Genomic DNA, 19511 nt, shown 5'->3' on the forward strand with positions numbered 1-19511 from the left:
TTTCAAAAGGTAAGAAGTTGGAGTATGTTAGAGTTGAGTATGATAAGGAGAGATGGCCTGGGAGAACAGGAACAGAGTAAGGGAATGGAAGTCATGACAAATGGGTTTCATGTTACTGAGAATGGGAGAATTCAAAGAACAGGGAGTTGTGATAGTAGGAGTTGACTATCAAAGTTCATGATCTTGGGGTCAGCTAGGTGGTATAATGGATAAAGCACTGAACCTGGAGTCAGAAGGACCTGAGTTCAAATCTGGCCTCGGACACTTAATAATTACCTGTGTGACCTTGGACAAGTCACTTAAGCCAACTGACTTGCAAAAACAAAAATTCATGATCTTAAAATACATTTTCATGATTCAGAAAAATCTAGGTATGAATACACTGGGATATGACAATTATTATTTTTTACTTTTTATTTTAAAGATTTTATTTATTTTTCTACAATTTTCCCCCTATTTCCCCCCCACCCCCACAGAAGGCAATTTGCCAGTCTTTACATTGTTTCCATGGTATACAATGATCCAAATTGAATGTAATGAGAGAGAAATCATATCCTTAAGGTAGAAACATAAAGTATAAGACATAGCAAGATCAGACAATAAGATATCAGTTTTTTCCCTAAATTAAAGGTAATAGTCCCTGGTCTTTGTTCAAAGTCCACAGTTCTTTCTCTGGATACAGATGGTATTCTCCATTGCAGACAGTCCCAAATTGTCCCTGATTGTTGTACTGATGGAATGAGCGAGTCCATCAAGGTTGATCATCAACCCCATGTTGCTGTTAGGGTGTACAGTGTTTTTTCTGGTTCTGCTCATCTCACTCAGCATCAGTTCATGCAAATCCCTCCAGGTTTCCCTGAATTCCCATCCCTCCTGGTTTCTAACAGAACAATAGTGTTCCATGACATACATATACCAGAGTTTGCTAAGCCATTTCCCAATTAAAGGACATTTACTTGATTTCCAGTTCTTTGCCACCACAAACAGGGCTGTTATGAATATTTTTGTACAAGTGATGTTTTTACCCTTTTTCATCATCTCTTCAGGGTACAGAACCAGTAGTGGTATTGCTGGATCAAAGGGTATGCACATTTTTGTTGCCCTTTGGGAGTAGTTCCAAATTTCTCTCCAGAAAGGTTGGATGAGTTCACAGCTCTACCAACAATGTAACAGTGGATATGACTGAATTATGATGAAAAAGGTTATAGAAATTGAGGTCCTCTATAAATCTTCTGCTTTCATTTTTCCTTTTTCTAACTCACTTGCTTTACCTATGTTTTGGAAGGATTGCCTCTCTCCAGTTGATGCCTGTTAAAATCCTTCCTTTTCTTCAAAGTCTAATTCTGTTGCTATCTCTTCCAAGAAGTCTTCCTAGATCCCCTCAATTTGGAAGTCTGTCCTCAAATCATTTTCTCTTCAAATATCTCAAAACACATGTTCCAGACTTCCCTACTGCAAGCATTGCATTTTGCTTTGTATCAGTTATATGTATATATATATATATATATATATATATATATATATATATACATATATATATTCATATTTCATTCTTATAAGTTCTTATGATTATTAACATTTATATAGTGTTTATTAAGTATTTTAAGTATTAAACTAGTGTGCTAAGGACTTTACAATGATTATCTCATTAGATCCCCACAATAATCCAGCAAGGTAGGTGCTCTTAGTATCATATGAGGAAACTGAGGCAAACAGAGGTTAAATAACTCCCTCATGGTCACACAGTTAGTTAGCATTTGAAATTATATCCCACTCCAAGGCCAATGCTTTAGCCATTGTATCATCCAGCTGTCCATATATCTTGTATTTGTGTCCCCCAAACCTAAAAGAATACCTTGCACACACACCAGTATTTCAGGAACTTGTAGTTCAACTTGTGGGTACTTTCTTTACTGACACATATAAACCACCTTTTCCATGCTTTGGAAAATGTCATGCATTGATGTGACCTTGTACTTATTGTAGGTATTTAACAATTCACTGACCTAAATTTTACTAAGTGCTCTGAATTGATATCATATTTGCACATGGCTTATCACTTTATCATTATATATGCCAATTTTCCCCACAGTGTCTCCCCTGATCCCAACAAATATAGTTTCCTAGAGAGAAATAATTAATGGCATATGCAAGGTGATTTTAGGGGAGTTGTGGAGGCAGCTGAACTTAGTGGATATGATTGATAGTAGGACTACTTCATTTTGGAAACAAATTTGATATGTCATAATATATATATATATATGGCTAATGAGAAAAAAGAAAGCACCAAGTACTTACTCTGCTACAGTGCTCCAATAATGAAACAATGTTGGATTCTATCTGTGCCTTCCGTTCTAGTTCCTGATTCTTCATTTCTTCAAATGTCTCAATAAAGGCTATATATCAAAAAACATGGTAAGAAGCTACATTCATATAGTAATGACATGCAAAGGTAGTGATTGATTCTTAGCACTATATGTTTAGAAATTTAATGCCCACTCTATTTTACAAATCCCAATGTCAGTTTAAAACCTTTACCATCTCTTTCATTCTTAATTCTGAGCTATACTTTTCCCCATAGCTTTAGCTCTCCTCTCTTTTAACTGAAATCTTCTATACACATATCAAGATATATATTAATTTAATTTGAAAAATATATGCAAACTTTTGATAGAAATTCTCCACTATTTCATCTTCTCCTATAATGCTAATGCATGAATTACAAGTATTTCCTTAGTAGACTTTTAACATAGATTCATTGTTAAGTACTCCAAAAAAGATAGCCAAGTGTCCCAAGATCAGATTTTTTGTTGCCACCACTGTCTATATCTTCCTAGGGGCAACCTATGAATTTCTTCCCAAATATGACAATATAAATGTAGTTCAATTCTTCTAGTCATGGTTTAATCTCTTCAAATTGTTAGTTACTGAAAAAGCATCAAGAGTGTCAAAAGATGTATTAATATTTGCAGATGGTTTAAAAACTGTATGGTTCTCACAAAACTCTACTTTTACTGTCATTCTTTCACTGATCTAGACAAACAGAGATCACAAAGGAATAAGAGATGAAGAAGAAAACTACCACTCACTTCCACACAGAGAGATGATAAACTTAAAAATACAGAAAATTTTTGTACATGAGAATTTATTTTGCTAAACTCTGTAGATATTCAGGGGCAAATATGTCAAGGTAAGCTAAGTATCACAGTAGATAAAACACTGAGCCTGAAGTAAGGAAGACCTGAGTTCAAATCCTGCCTCATATATTTAATAGCTGTGAGTGCACAGCTGGATTAGACCCTCAACCTCTTGTTTGCTTTAGTTTACTCACCTGTAAAATATAGATAATAACAGCACCTACTTCCTAGGAAGGTGAGGATCATATAAGATAACTGTAAAGTGCTTAGCACAGTTCCAGGAACATAAATTTTAGCTACTATTATAATGATAGAGAAAGCTTTATTTCTAGAATTAAAAAAAAATCTGGGGTGGCTAGGTGGCACAGTGGATAGAGCACTGGCCCTGGAGTCAGGAGGACCTGAGTTCAAATTCGGGTTCAGACACTTAAAAATTACCTAGTTGTGTGACCTTGGGCAAGTCATTTAACCCATTGCCTTACCAAAAAAAGAAACAATATCTGTAGCAGAGATAATGGGAGGAACAGATTAATTTTTTAAAATATTTATTAATTTTAAAAGTGAAAATAAAAAAAGCAAATGGAAATTTACCAATTTTAGTTGGTTTTCTTTGTTTTCCAAAGACCCAAAATAATTCTTTACAGCCAAATTTCTGGTGCTGTTTCTTTATATTTAGTTAGGCTACTCTTTAAGAGGCTTGCCCAAGGCCACACAGCTGGGTGTCTGAGGCTGGATTTGAACTCAGGTAACTCCTGACTCCAGGGCCAGTGCTCTATCCACTGTGAAACCTAACCACCCCTAGCTAGACTACTCTTGATAAGATGCAGTAAGGTGGTGCAGCAGACCAGCAAAGGACTGCTGGTTTTGCAGGCAGAGGACCTGAATTCAAATCTGGCCTCAGAGAGTTACTAGGTATGTGCTCCTAGGCAAGTCACTTAACTCTGCCTCAGTTTCCTCATTTATAAAATGAGCTAAAGAAGGAAATGGCGAATCCACTCTAATATTTATAACAAGAAAACTCCAAATGATGTCATGAAGCTATTGTAGAAAGCTTTAACTCTATACTGACCAGTCAATTTTATGTATATATCCAAAAAGGCTATCAAAATTGTGAGCTTCTTTATCTTAAATCTGCAAGACGAGGATAATAAAATGGGAAGTAGTTCTTGAAAGTAAGGATGGTTGTACCTTCTTTGATCTTCTTTTCCTTTGAAGGTACTTCAGTGAAAGGGTTTTCTGCAAGCTATAATTTTTTTTAAACTGACATCTAAAAATTTCTGCATGAAACTTGATCCTTGGGAGGAAAAAATTCTAAATTTAATCTACTGGTCTCTTTTCCCTGCGATTGCAGTAAGTGGTTTATTCAAGAGCAAAATTCTCATGTTATGGATTTTATTTTTTTGCAATCCTTGGACTGAAAATACAGCATGATATTGGGTCTGTGCCTGAAGTCTTTATAGTTTGATAATAACAACAATTGAAATTCATCTATTATTTTAAGGTTTCCTTTACATTCATCAGGATCCTGACAATAACTGAGTAAATTCTCTTTCTTACTATTATCCCCATTTTAAAGATGAGGAAACTGAAACTTAGAAAGGTCATACAACTAGTGAGTATAAAAACCAGGATTTGAATGCAAGCCTTTCCTGAGTTCAAGTCTAGAACCTACCAGAGTTTGCTTTCTGGAGTCATTTCCATTCCATGACGAGACACTTGAAACAGGACTATTTTTTTGGATATATTACATTTGTATAACGGTTATTTGTATATATGTATTGTTTCTCCTAAATTGTAAGTACTCCAAGAACAAAGACTGTCTCATTTAAATCTGTATCTCCCTTCTTCCCACAGTGATTTGTGTATAGTATGAATTTCAATCTACTATAATAATAAAGATGATGCTGATGATGGCGGCGATGATAATATATAGAAAGAGCTTAATACATGCCAGGCATTGTGCTAAGTACTTTACAACTATCTTCTTTGATCCTCACAACAACTCTTTGAGGTAGGCGCTGCTGTTATTCCAATTTTATACATAAGGAAACTGAGGCAAATATCAGTTAAATGACTTACCCAGAAGTGTCTGAGCAACATAGCAAGATCTTTCTGACTAAAAACCCAGTATTCTATCTACCTAGCTGCCCCATAATAATAAAAGAATCCTTTAACAAAAAAATTACTATATATATAGAGAAGAAAAGCATCCTGAAGATGCTGTATATATCTAAAGATATATATATATATATATATATATATATATATATATATATATATATATGTTTCCACAATCTGATGGTAGAACTTACTGTCCATATTTTCTTCCCTTTTCTTCAACTCTTTGTATTTTTGATTCATTTCACCTATAAGAGATACAGAATTCTGTAATTTCACAAATGATATAGTAATTTTACTCTAAATGTGACAGACTTTCCAACATATTTGATTTTCATTAGTTTATGTGACTTAGATGTTTCTGATTGCAAGTAATTTTATGAAATTTTTACATTGTCTTAACTATATTCTAGTTATATAGGTCTATTCTATGTATTAATATAATTGTAACAATAGTCTATTCAAAAATAAGTAAATATTAAATTAGAATACTTAATGTAGATATTATAAATATGGAAATACACCTTTTATTTTACACAGTTAATTTTGGTTACAGCATATTTTACTCAACAGCAATAGATCAGACATCTTCTATGTATTTTAAACTGACAGTGAAGCTTTTTTTTCAGTCACAGCAGGCTAGAACAAAATAATTCTAGTTCTAGAAATCAACAGAATGTTTTAAATAATTTATTGAAAAGTATATTAAACTAGTGTATTAAAAATAGGCTATTAACATGTAAATGTTAATTAACTGAACTGGTTACACAGTAGGAATAATTGCTATACCACAAAAATTATGGACTATATAATTAGTAGTCTGACATGCATTGAGTTCAAATATGAAAGAGTGTGGCCCTTGAAGGTTACTTTAAATCTGAGATATAGTGTCCATTTTAACTATTACAAATTCAACCACATATTACTACTGTTTGTCACTCAATATTATGAGAACCTATATGATGTCAAAAGAGAGACAGGTTGAAGGGTATGAAAATAAGGAAAAATTATTTTCTTCAGATTTCATTAAAATATACTTTGTGAAATCATTCAGGAAATTTATTCAAGAAGATTCCAGTTCTAAAAAAGTCATTCAATTTTCACTGAGATAGACAAAGTATGGAACCTCTGAGCCACTAGCTTTAAGTTAAATAAAGATTCTGTCTAAAGTAAAAAAGTTGTGTATTTTATTCTTCTGTGACAGAAAGATTTAAATTATATAGGCATCTAGAATGTACTCTGCTAAGAATTGGTACAGCTTAGTAATTACACTACATCTTAGGTTAGGTTTTACAATATAACTAATCTTTAGAAATTTATAATTCACATAATTCAGAATCTACTGCAGGAGGACATGATCAACAGGATGGATCAACTGTGGAAACTGACTATTTTCTGTTAGCTAATTTCCAGGTTTCTGTTTTATGATTGGACTTTCATAAAGGTGGCCCCATCTTGTGGATCACTGTGGTATGTAAAAGTGATTTATTTTTACTGAATGACTACAAATAATGCTTTTATAATTTCCAAGAATAATTAAAAATCAGAAGGTCTGTTGACATTTACTTAATAAATGACTACTGGTCTTCTTATCAGTCATATATAACCAGTTTAAACAAAAACTTCTTAAAACTTAATAACATGAAAAATAATGGAGATAAATTTTTTCTACATGAGAGTAAAGCTAAATATAAACACTTTGCGTGGCAATCAGTTTTCTAAAACAGGAAATAAAACAACTTAGTTTACAATAAAGGGAAGAATATTTTTTTAAAAATCCATATTCCCTTTTATAGAATTACTGAACATAATTTTTTACTTGCTTTTTAGACTCTGACATAATGAATAATTAAGAACCAAAATGAACTGCATGGAGATAAAGTGACCTATAATGCACACACATGTATATATAAAAACATATATACATGTATAGGTAGACATAACAGAGCTGTTGAAAACTGCATTATATTCAAACAAAATTGTGTGGTCAGAATAATTTATTCTTACTTTTAAACTAGGAATTTTTCTCAATTTTAAAATTGGGGAAAAAGGAAAATATATTATGAGAAAATTACAGAAGTACACAACACAAATAATAAACCATATATACATTTGGTTTCACATGCAATTAATCAAAAAAAAACATCCTCCACATTGTAGGAAGAATTTGAAAAACTCTAGGATTTTAGGCTGCTTCAGAAAAAAGTTTTAGAAGAATGACCTAGTTCAGGTCCCTACCTCTTAATCTTTTCAAGAGCTATCTTTTCATTCCCCCCCCATGTGAATTCCATCACTTTCCTGAGAGTCCTTTTTCTTATATACTTTTGTATCCCCACTATGAAGAAGTTATTTTGCAATTTTATTTCTAATCACTTTCACTGCAATTTATATGCACTTTAACAAGTTTAATTATATACCTTTCATGGATGAATACTTGAAAGCAGTTAATAAAGTATCTAGTTACCTAAGTAGACCCAAAGTCTCAGATTTCTAACATTTTTATTTATTAAGCTATTTCCTAACTATTTAACACAATTGGGAAATATGTACATAAATATATCATTATCAGAAAAATGTACATAAATATCTAGGAATTTATAAGTATTTCCTTCTTTAGAAGTTTAGTATATTACTATGTATACTATGGTTATAAAACATTGAAAATCTTGTCCTTTTCTAATAAAGAATAATTCATTTTAATATATATAACTATGTCCCTAATTTGTGGCTTTTATAAAAAAAATTGTTTAACATTATCACTCTTTCAAAATGACTTTATACTTAAATTTTTAAAAGCAAAGAATAAAAGGGTATGACTAAAAATGAAGTAGAAATGTTGTCTGGCTTAAAGAATATACTTGTCCAATAGTTGCAAAAAACCCATAATTTTGCTTGTTTCCTTACTAATGGCTTGACATTCCCTTTCATAATATGAAACTAATCTTCTAAGGTAAATATAATTAAAAAATTCACCATTCTGAGAAATTTAAACTATCTATAGTATGGAGTGAATATACTATAGCTTACTTTTGCAATCTGAAATGTGTTAAAGTTTGAAAAATGGCATATATTTTCATGACAATTTACTATTTTCTGCCATTATAACTCTGTGATAAATTTGTGTTTTTACTATTCAAGTATGAACACCCAATAGTCTTGGTGCAATTTTAAGCTATTAAAGCATAATGATAACAAACTCAGTGTTACCAGATTCAGATTAATCCTGGGGAGGGCACTACTAATATATTATTGGCATAAAAAACTTTCAGTGAGGAAATTTCCTCTACCAATACTTGTTTTGCAAAGAGTTGTCTGAAGGCAGCAAGAGGTTAAATAATTGTACTTAAGGTAAGTCAAATTAACAGATCTCTGTAATTTTTTTAATTTTAATTTTTTTGTGAACACAAAGTTCTCTTGGTAAAATGTTTTTATAGGCTTGTTGAGGGTAATTTAAAGGAAAAGTTGGGGAAAATATAAAAATATTGTGTCCTAAAATTTTCACCATATTTAAATTTTCATTTTAATTTTTTTAATGTCAAGGTTTGCTTAGGTTAAACTGGAGTAGCTAAGCAAATACTTCCTGGTAAAATTAAGTCTGATAAAATAGAATGGGGAAAAAAGCATTAGATTTGGAATAGGGACCTAAGTTTGAACCCAACTGCTATTTGTGTAACCTTTAAAATGTCACATCAATCTTCTGGGCCTCAGTTTCTTTATTCATCTAGATGTAGCTCCCAAGTATTCTGGGTAAAATATTTTTGTAGGCTTGTTGAGGATAGTTTAAGGTGGAACACTGGGCCAGGGAAGGGGGAAGAGCATAGGAAATAACATCCTTGTTTAAAGGTATTTTAGAATGTTAGGGGAAATAGGAAAATGTGTAAGGTAGGACGTGAGATGAAGAAAGAATATTGCTCATAGAAAATCTTCAGCATTGAGATCTGACCAAAAGGAATTCACTTCTAGTGTATCTTTAGCATCCTATATCTCTTTTCAAAGGAAAAAAAAGCTACATTTTTATTTTCCACCATTCATTTATATGTATGTGTATGAGAGAAAGAAATTGAAATAATTGCAAAGTTCATTATCATCTAATTAAACTTGTAGCAAAAATGACAACTGTTTAATGAGTTTTATATTCATCATAGGCCCTTAGTTATCATTAACTAGATTTGCATGTTATAAGTACATTTTAATTACATAAGAGAGACACAACTGATGTACACAGTAGAATGCTAAAATCTTGAGTCAGGAAAGACCTAGGTTCAAATTCTGCTTCTGATATTTACTATGTAACCCTGAGCAAGTAACTTAACCCTCTCTTGACTTTAAAATTCTTTATCTATAAAATGAGGAGGTTGAACTCAATGGTCCTTCTAGTTCAAAATTCCAAGATCCTTGATCCTATATCCAACATAAAAAAGCTAATATTAAGACTTTGGCATTTAAGTATAAACAAAAAAATTTAATTTACAAATTTGCTAGTTGTTTGTGCATTCTACAAATTCTTCTTTATACCTAAAAATCCATGCAACTTTTTTTCAAAGTACTTATAGTTTCTTTTTAGATGGTTTTATGAGAACATAATGGGTTTTTTTTTTTTTTTTTTTACCTTTTCATGTGTCTCTTGAACCTCCTGTTTGTTCAAATTTTCTGTTTAGCTCTGGTCTTTTCATTAGAAATTTTTGGAATTCTTCCATTTCATTAAATGTCTATCCTTTTTCCCTGGAAGAGAAGGCTCAGCTCTGCAGGAAAGTAGATTCTTGGCTGCATTCCAAGCTCTCTTGCTCTTCAAAATATCTCGTTCCAGGCCCTTCGATCCCTTAATGTTGATGCAGCCAGGTCCTGCGTGATCCTTACTGTGGCTCCTTGATATTTAAATTGTTTCTTTCTGGCTGCTTGCAGGATTTTCTCTTTTATCTGATAGTTCTGGAGTTTGGCCAGTTTGGCTGGTGTTTTCATTTTAGGATTTTTTTCTGGTGGGGATCGATGTACTCTTTCAATAACTACTTTGCCCTCCGATTCCATGATATCAGGGCAGTTTTCCATCACTAGATCCTATAATATTAAGTCCAGGCTTTTTTTACTCTTCAATGTTTTCAGGAAGTCCTACAATTTTCAGGTTGCCCCTCCTCGATCTATTCTCGAGGTCAGTGGTTTTGTTGATGAGGTATTTTACATTTTCTTCCATTTTCTCTATTTTTTGATTTTGTTTAACTGACTCTTGCTGTCTCATGGAGTCATTAGTTTCTGCAGACTCCATTCTTTTTTTGGGGGGAGGAGTTTTCTTCATTCACCTTTTGCAACTCCTTTTCCAATTGGTCAATTCTACTTTTGAAAGAGCTTTCCATTTGACCAATTGAGGTTTTGAGAGAATTAATTTCTTTTTGCATTTGCTCATTTGAGATCTGAGAGATTTATTCTCCTTTTTGTGTTTGTCTAATTGTACTTTCTAAGGTTTTGTTTTCTTGTTGCAAGGTATTAATTGTCTCTCCCAATTTTTAAGCTCCTTCCTTATTTCTTCAAGGAAGTCTTTCTGTGCTGAAGACCAGATCATATTCTCCTCAGAGGTTCCAGGTCTCTATGAGTTAGGGTCTTTCCCTTCCAAGAATTTTTCTATGGATCCACCTTTCCACTAACCCTTCTTCATTATGCTAAGACCTGAGTTGGGGTGGGGGGCTGGCTCACAGGGGCTTGGGATTGCTAAAGGCTTTACTCACTGAGTGCAGTTTCTCTGGTTGCGAGGCCTTCTCCCTTTGCCGGAAGGGAGGAGTTGGAGCTATTGAATTCTTTTGCCTTCAGTCAATGGTGGGCTTTACCCTGGCCTGAGGTCATTCCTCAGCTGGGCTGGTTCTTCTGCTCACACACCTGGGCCTCACCGAATTCGGCTAAAGCTGCTGCAGGAGACAAATCCTGAGGTAGATGTTCTTTCTCCTGGCTTTTCTTTCTGGGTTTTGTGGGTTGGTTTTGTTTTAAGAGGTTTGTTTCATGTGATAGATGGGGAAGAGATCAGGAGACTTTAGAACTGTGCCTGTCTTCTCTCCGCCATCTTGGCCAGAAGTCCAATTGAAATGCTTAAAACTTTGCATTGTAAAGCATTTAAAAAGTAAATATATATTATAAATCTAAAAACACAAACCCTGATTTTATTTACAAAAATATTTTCAAGCTTAGTTTATGGTAGATAATCTCAAATGATGAAGTCATACATGAATATTTGCTCTTAAAGTACTTTCTATTTCAAATTCTAACAATAATAATTACTTACCTTGGTGCTCCTCCAAATCCATGTCAAGCTGGCGAATTTCTTCATTAAACTGGTTAATTTTTTCTTTTATGTCTGTTAATCTAGCAAATATAACATTTTATATTTAAATTTTTTTTAAATAATGAAAATATACAACATTTTTGTTCTGGCAATCAGCTGAGTTTATTCTCCATTCTTCTCTAGAAACAATACTGCCCATTTGGGAGATCAAGAATTCTCTCCTGACTTCTTTTTATCATTCTTTGTTTGAGAGAAGTCTTTAGTCTTTGTATAAACTAGGACAGTTTAGAGCAAGGGTCTCCTAAGTGTAGCATGATTAAGGGATATGCAGCAATCAATAGAAGAAAAGGAAGAGTGTACATCCCATCCTTTCTGCTATATCTTATTGAGGAGCTTATTTCCAACACAAACACATTTGCTCTTCATCCATTATTGTAATCCATTTCATCAGTCACTGCTCAGGCACCTATAACAGCAGCAGTTATTCAGGTGCCACAGAGAAATTTCCTACCCCCTAGCATAACCAACCTCTGCATCCCAGGTCATTTCACACTGGAAGATGTATCTTGGAAGGTAAGCTTTGCACTCCAGGTTAATAACCTTGAAAAAGGGTTCCACCTCTCCATTTTTCATTATGACTGAGTCAGAGTGACTCCCACTGGGTGAAAAATTTTGAATTTCATTATTTTATCCCTAAATCTAATCTTCCAAACTCTCTTATTTCTTTTGGAGAGCACCATTATCCCTCCAGTCACCAACATTCATAGCCAATTAGCTGTCAAATACTGTTATTTCTGCCTACACTACAATATTTCTGTTTATCCACTTTTCCCTACTCAAACAACTATTGCCCCAGTTCATTTCCTCTTCCCTTTTACCTGGACTATCAAGGTAGCCTACTATCAGGTCTCCCTGCCTCAGGTCTCTCTCTTCTCCTATTCACTATCTACATGGTTGTAAAAGTGATTTTTTCTAAAGAACAGCTATGACCAAATCACGTTCCTACTCAATAATTCTAGTGATCCTCTATTGACTCTAGGATCAGTCAGTCAGCAAGCCTTTATTAAGAATGTAAACTCTTTTAATGGGCATTTAAAGTTTTTTGTGACCTGACCCCAGCCTATCTTCCAAATCTTATTATATATTACTCTCCCTTCAAGCTGTTTCATTTCAAATATAAGGCATTTATATAAATTTTTTTTCTACTGGATTGAAATCAGAAAACTAATTTTTACTTTAGACTTTTCAATATGTATGGTAAATATCTAGAAACATAAAAACCTAGATTCACTGAAAAGCTGTAATATTCACTGAACATCATAACCCTTTTTTGATTATTGTGGTGTATAAATTTTAATAAGAGGTAGCTAAAAGTGAAGTAAAAAAAGATCATTTATTTGGTTAATTACATTGATTAAATTAAGTGAATTAAGTACTAATAAGCAAAGGCTATGTATAAATCTGCTCTATTCACTAGGACATGATTGCATTGTTCTCATTAAGAAATATAATTCTTCATATTTCTGTAATGACAATAAAAGGGTTTTTGTACAATTTTAAAACACTGCTCACATCTCATTCATTTTTTTATTTTTTGTTTTAAAGTGTGCATATAAGTAATACATTGGTAAATGTATACAGTTTGCAAAAATACGAACATTTATGGAGGTGTTTGTTCAAAATTTTTTTACTGATAAGAGATAGAGTATTCAAAAAGTTTGGAAACCACTGCTCTAAAATGCATACCTTTTAGTAACAAATTTTTAGCTTCTCTACTATATGCATATTTATTTTCAAATTATATATATATATAATATATATTTATTCATTAATATAGTGTGTCCAACTTCATTAATGTACTGTGTCTGTTGCAAAACATGTACAAAAGGTTGAAAAAGAATGATGAAATGAACAATATTTAAAACTTTTATCTAATAATAATATCATTCTCACTAAAAACATTAACAGTATTTTTTCAAGAGAACAATGTGGATTAACAACAAAAATCCCTGCATATGCTCTAGGGGGACAGGGGATGTGTAAATTATTTGTCAGTATAATTAGTTAATTTGGTAAACAGATCTAGCTAAGCAACAATCAATCATTGAATCAACAAGCATTTGTCAAGTGCCTACTATGAACCAGACTAAATGCACAAGCTAATGAAGGAAACAACATGCAAACAAATATTTACAAAGCAAACTGCATACAGGTTAGATAGAAAACACTTAACAGAGGAATGACACTACATTTAAGAGAGGTTGGGAAAGGCTTCTTCTAAAAGATATAATTAGAGGGAGGCAGTTCGCATAGTCAAAGAAATTGCCTGGAGCTGATAGATGGATTGTTTTGTTTTTGTGGAACAATCAGGAGTTGGAAAGGCAAAAGTTAGAATAGAGCATTTTGTATTTCCTCCTGGAGGCAACTGGGAGCCCCTGGAGTTTAGCTAGTGTGGGGGAGGTAGGTGACATGGTTAGATCTATGCTTTAGTAAAATCATTTCAGTGGCTGAATGTAGGATGGATTTAGATAGGCAGATGCCCCAGCAGACTTGTGCAGCAATTAAGGTGATGGGGGCTGGGGTTAGAGTGATGTCAAAGTAGAGAGGAGCATATATGAAATTCTGCCAAGGTAAAATTGACTGGCCTTGGCAACAGAGTGTGGATAGGGCAGTTTCAATATATGTACAGTTATTTAAGAGTTTAGCTTATTTGAATACTTATTTTGTCATGGTAGAAAAAGATATTATTGGGCAGAGAGAGCCAAGTTGGTGACAAGAACAGATTGTGTCTTAGGCACTCTCTCATAAAACTCATAAGCTAAGGACTAACTAAATTTTCGAGAGACAGAACCCACAGAGGGACCCAGTGAGGCAGTTCTCCTACTCAAGGGGACCTGGAAAAGAGCAGAAAAGGCTCTGCTCCTCAGGGTTGGAGGGGTGGCCCGCCAGAACTTCAGCCTCCCAGAGGAAGCCCCAGGGCGCTGGGAGCCTAGGCTCACAGCAGCGGGGCAGTTACCTGAGCTACATCCCAGGAAGCACCAGGCACAAATTGGGGGAACAGCGGGGGACCTCTGCCAGAGCGAGCATGTGAAGCCCAGCCCTCAGGGCACATAGAGAGCAGCTTGGCCAGCACAGCAGAGTTCCAGAAAAAGAAGCAGGCAGAGTCGGTAAGCAGGAGCCCCCAGTGCATGAGCCCATTGAACCTAGGGAGGGGAGTGAAGACAGACTTCTGAGCTCTGTCCTCTGCCCCTGGAACAGGACTCTGGGCCTCTGACCACATTCAAATCCTGATCACAGTCTAGGCCCCCCCCATAAAACAGCAGGGCCCTCCCACCTCAGCCCTGAGGCAAAGGGGGGCGCATATGGTCATTCAAAGACCAGGAGGGAGGACAGAGCCTCACACACTGAGACCCTTGTGGGAGTGTCCCAAAAGCTCAGGAAGCACCCCCAAAACAAGCTTAGGTTGGGAAAATGAGCACTTCATCACGATTGATGAATTTACCAGAAATCAGGAATCAATACTTCAAAACCAAAAAAATGAAAAATTAGAAGAAAATGTGAAATATCTCACTGAAAAAACAACTGATATGGAAAACAGACTTAGCAAAGATAATCTAAAAATTATTGGAATAACTGAAAGTCATGATCAGGAAAAGAGCCTTGACGTCACTTTCAAAGAATTACTACAGGAAAATTGCCCTGATATTCTAGAAGCAGAGGGCAAAATAGAAATGGAGAGAATCCACCGATCCCCCAGAGAAAGAGATCCCAAAAAAACCAACCCCTAGGAACATTATAGCCAAGTTCCAGAACTCCCAAGTCAAAGAGAAAATATTACAAGCAGCCAGAAGGACACAGTTCAAATATCGTGGAGCTGTAGTCAGGATCACATAGGACTTAGCCGCAACTACATTGGAAGCTTGTAGGGCTTGGAATATAATATACCAGAAGGCAAAAGAGCTTAGAATGCAACTGAGAATCAACTACCCGGCAAAGTTGAATGACCTCTTCCAGGGAAAAAGATGGACTTTCAATGAACCAGGGGAATTTCAAATGTTCCTGTTGGAATACCCAGAGCTAAACAGAAGGTTTGATCTTCAGCTACAGGACTCGGGTGAAGCATAGAGATTGGAGAAGGGGAAAATATGAGGGACTTAATGATGATGAACTGCATGTATTTCTGCATAGAAAAATGACACTAATAATACTCATATGAACCTTCTCAGTTAATAGAGCAGGTAGAGTGAGCTTTTATAGTTGAAGCATAGGAGAAAGCTGAATTTGAAGATAAAATACGGTGTAAAAATAGAGTCAATAGAAAAAAGGGAAATGTAATGGGAGAAAGAAAAAGGAGAGGGGGAATAGGCCAAGATATTTCATATAATAAGATTTTTCTTTATTACAATGAGCTATTGCAATGATATGTAAGGGGGGAAGGCAAGGGGGAATGAGGGAATCTTCACTCTCATCAGAGGTGGCTAGGGGAGGAAACAGCATATATACTCAATGGGGTATAAGCATCTGGAGTAAGAAGGAGGGGAGGGGACAGGGGATGTGAATGAAGGAGGAGAGGATGGACCATGGGGGTAGAGTAGTCAGATATAACACATTTTCTTTTTTACTTCTTGCAAGGGGCTGGGATTGGATGGCCTGTCCGGGACCATAGGGCCAGGTGGATGCTGGGCCTAAGGGGTGGTAGGGGGGGCTCAGGGCCTCTTGGCCCCAGGACCAGAGATCTGTCTTCTGCGCCACTCAGCTACCCTACAGCAGAGTCAGAGTGAAAGGAGAGAGAAAACAGTACATGGTAGTGGAGAAATATGAAAGGAGGGAGTTGTGATCAGCAATGGCAAAGGTGGAAAAATATGGAAGTAACTTGTGCCATGGACTTATCATAAAGAATGTGATCTACCTGCGACAGAGTTGTTGGTGTTGGAACACAGACTGAAGCACATTTATTATTATTATTATTTTTTTTTGGGGGGGTGCAGGGCAAATGGGGCTGGGTGGCCTGCCTGGGGCCACATAGCAGGGTAATCATTGGGTGTCTGAGGCCAGATTTGGACCCAGGTGCTTCTGGCTCAAGGGCCAATGCTCTGTCCACCACCCAGCCACCCCTACTATTATTACTATTTTTATTTTGGGTCTTTTTTTTTCTTTTTCTTTTTGGTTTTTTGCAGGGCAGTGGGGTTCGGGTGACTTGCATGTCACACGGCTGGGTGATTGTTGGGTGTATGGGGCTGGCTGTGGGCTCTGGTGCTCATGGCTCCAGGGCTGGTGCTCAGTCCATTGCACCACCTGGCCATTCCTACAATTATTACTATTATTTTTTTATTTTAATTTTTTCTCTCCTTTTTATTGCTCAAGCAAGTCTATATTTATGGGGGGCAGGGGTATTTTGTTTTCTCTTAAGAATATTTTATTAAGGTAAAAAACATTATTTGTATAAAATGAAAATAAATATTAAAGAAAAAAAGAAAAAAGAAAATATATTATTCATAGCACTTACTTAGATGCTCATTTTTCAATCCTATCCAAAAATTACATAAAGTTTTAGTTAATACTTATTAGTAAATATACATTTGCCCAAATGTCAATCAGTTATCCTTACTAACAAATTCTAAGGTGTTGCATTTCTAACAAGTACAACTAAGATTCTTAATTTGGAAGATTTTTAAACATAGAATCATTCTGTTTCTAAGATTTCAATGTGTGTGTGGATATAGAATTTATATAAATCACACATGTAACTTTTGGCAACAAAACCACCTAACAGTGGAAACATTTCCAAAAACTCATTGCCCAAATGTTCTCTCCTTAGCACAATTTCTTTTAAAAGAATTGCCTTTTCAATTACTTTTGCCTGACAACCCAGATAGACGAGTAACTGGACCCAATGAATAAAGCCAAAAGCTTTAGATATCAAAAGATATGAATAAGCATCATGAGAATTGAACACTAATCACAACTACATAAATGCTGTTCCCCAATGACTACCAATAAGAGAAATGCCTATCAATGTAACCCTGAGGTTTTTACCTCACACCAGCTAAGTGGCAAAGATGACAAACTTGAGGAGGATCAATTTTTAGGGGGGGGTGGAGTGGAAAGACAGATACACTCCTATGACTTATTTCATAAATTCAGGGATGCCTTTAAGTTTGTGGATTTTGATACTATACTTGTTAAACTCTAAATGCTTGCACAGATCCCTGAATGTAGGAACGGTTTGATTTTTTCATTGTATCCCCAATGCTTAAAACTGTTCTTGATACCTGATCTAGCTGACACTGTCTAAATCTGCTTATTTGTAACTATTCTGTGAGGTAAAAGCTACAACAGAATTAATGTTATCATTGTGAACCATATTATGAACAAATATAACAATTTTTATATCATGTTTACTTAAAAAGTAAAAGACAGGGAATGAATATAAGGAAAATGATACTTACTGTCTCTCCATCCCAGCTATTTCCTGATTATCGTCTTTAACCTGCAAAGCACAATAAAATAGTACAAAAGGAATGAGTGATTGCCTAGGAGGTAATGGAGAAAAATCAAACAGTTCAGCACATTATCCCCAATATATAGTTAAATGTTATATATAGTTAATATATATAGTTATATAGTTAAATAATATATATAGTTAAATAATATATAGTTAAAACGTTAAATTTGTTTTACCTTTTTTTGAAATCTATCTATTCAGGAAAATCAAATTTATAGATTTCAAAAGGGTAAAAAACCAAATGACACTATTCCCAGGTTTTTTTTCTTTTTTCTCTATAAACGAGGACTAAACTGCTATACTTGAACCTTTCTTCTTGGTTTTGCTAGGTAATACAACCCTTAGACATGTACCCTAAGGTAGTTTTTCCTGTTTTTGAAGTTTAATAGTATTTTTTTCTCAATTATATGTAAAGAAAAATCTTAGCACTTATTTTTACAAAATTTTTGAACTCCAAATTGTTTTTTCCTCCTTTCTTTCCCCTCCTTGTCTTCCTTCCTAGAATAGTAAAAAATTTGATATAGGTCATATATGGATAATCATATAAAACATATTCCATATTGGTCACAGTTGTGAAAGAAGAAATAAACCAAAAGGGGGAAAAAACATGAAAAGAAAACAAAGTGAAAATAGTGTGGTTTGATCTGTAATGAAAGTATCAGTTCTTTCTCTGTATAACTCCTTCTCTGTATAGTCCTTTGTGATTTTCTTGGATCACTGTATTATTGAGAAGAACTAAAAATTCACAGGTGATCATACAATGTTACTGTTATTGCATACAATGTTTTCCTGGTTCTGATCTTCACATCAGTTCATATAAGTCAAGGTTTTTCTAAAATCTATCTGTTCATCATTTCTTTTTGCACAATAGCACTTCATAACATTGATATACCATAGCTTGCTTCCCAATTGAGCTGATCATTTCCCTAATTAATAGGCATTGCCCAGTTTCCAAATTTTTGCCGGTAGAAAGGGAGATGCAATAACCATTTTTGTTCATGTAAGTCCTTTTTCCCTTTTTTATGATATCTTTTGGATACAGACTTACTAGTGGTATTGCTGGTTCAAAGGATATGCACAATTTTATAGTACTTTGGGAATAGTTCTAAACTGCTCCCCAGAATAGTTGGATCAGTTCACAGCTCCACTAATGGTGCATTAGTGTCCAATTTTCCCAAATCCTTTCGAACATTCAACATTTTCTTTTTTCATCATATGAACTTATCCTTACTCTCAGAGTTGGTTTAATCTCAATTTCTGTGATCAAAAGTGATTTAGAGCATTTCTTCATAGGCCTATATAAGCTTTATAATTTCTTCATCTGAAAACTGCATGTTCATATCCTTTGACTATTATTAATTGTGGAATGGCTTTTTATTCTTATAAATTTGAATTAGTTCTCTATATATTTGTAGAAATGAAGTCTTTATAAGAGAAAAAGATTTGTTTTCCAGTTTTTGCTTTATTTCCAATCCTGGTTGCATTG

General features: G+C 34.6%; 1 protein-coding gene across 3 annotated transcripts in view; it reads right to left on the reverse strand.

Moving 5' to 3' along the window:
- The window catches only part of IFT74 (intraflagellar transport 74), a 174147-nt gene that overhangs the window by 35933 nt on the left and 118703 nt on the right, over positions 1–19511 (reverse strand). For all 3 annotated transcript variants that reach the window (XM_074200242.1, XM_074200241.1, XM_074200240.1), the window contains exons 12-15: positions 17970–18010; positions 11521–11600; positions 5450–5503; positions 2299–2396 (exon numbers count right to left, since the gene is read on the reverse strand). In XM_074200242.1, the coding sequence (XP_074056343.1) occupies positions 2299–2396; positions 5450–5503; positions 11521–11600; positions 17970–18010 (273 nt within the window). The remainder of the gene's footprint in view (positions 1–2298; positions 2397–5449; positions 5504–11520; positions 11601–17969; positions 18011–19511) is intronic.

This window comes from Macrotis lagotis, chromosome X (genome assembly GCF_037893015.1).
Source record: "Macrotis lagotis isolate mMagLag1 chromosome X, bilby.v1.9.chrom.fasta, whole genome shotgun sequence".
Classification (NCBI taxonomy): Eukaryota; Metazoa; Chordata; class Mammalia; order Peramelemorphia; family Peramelidae; genus Macrotis; species Macrotis lagotis.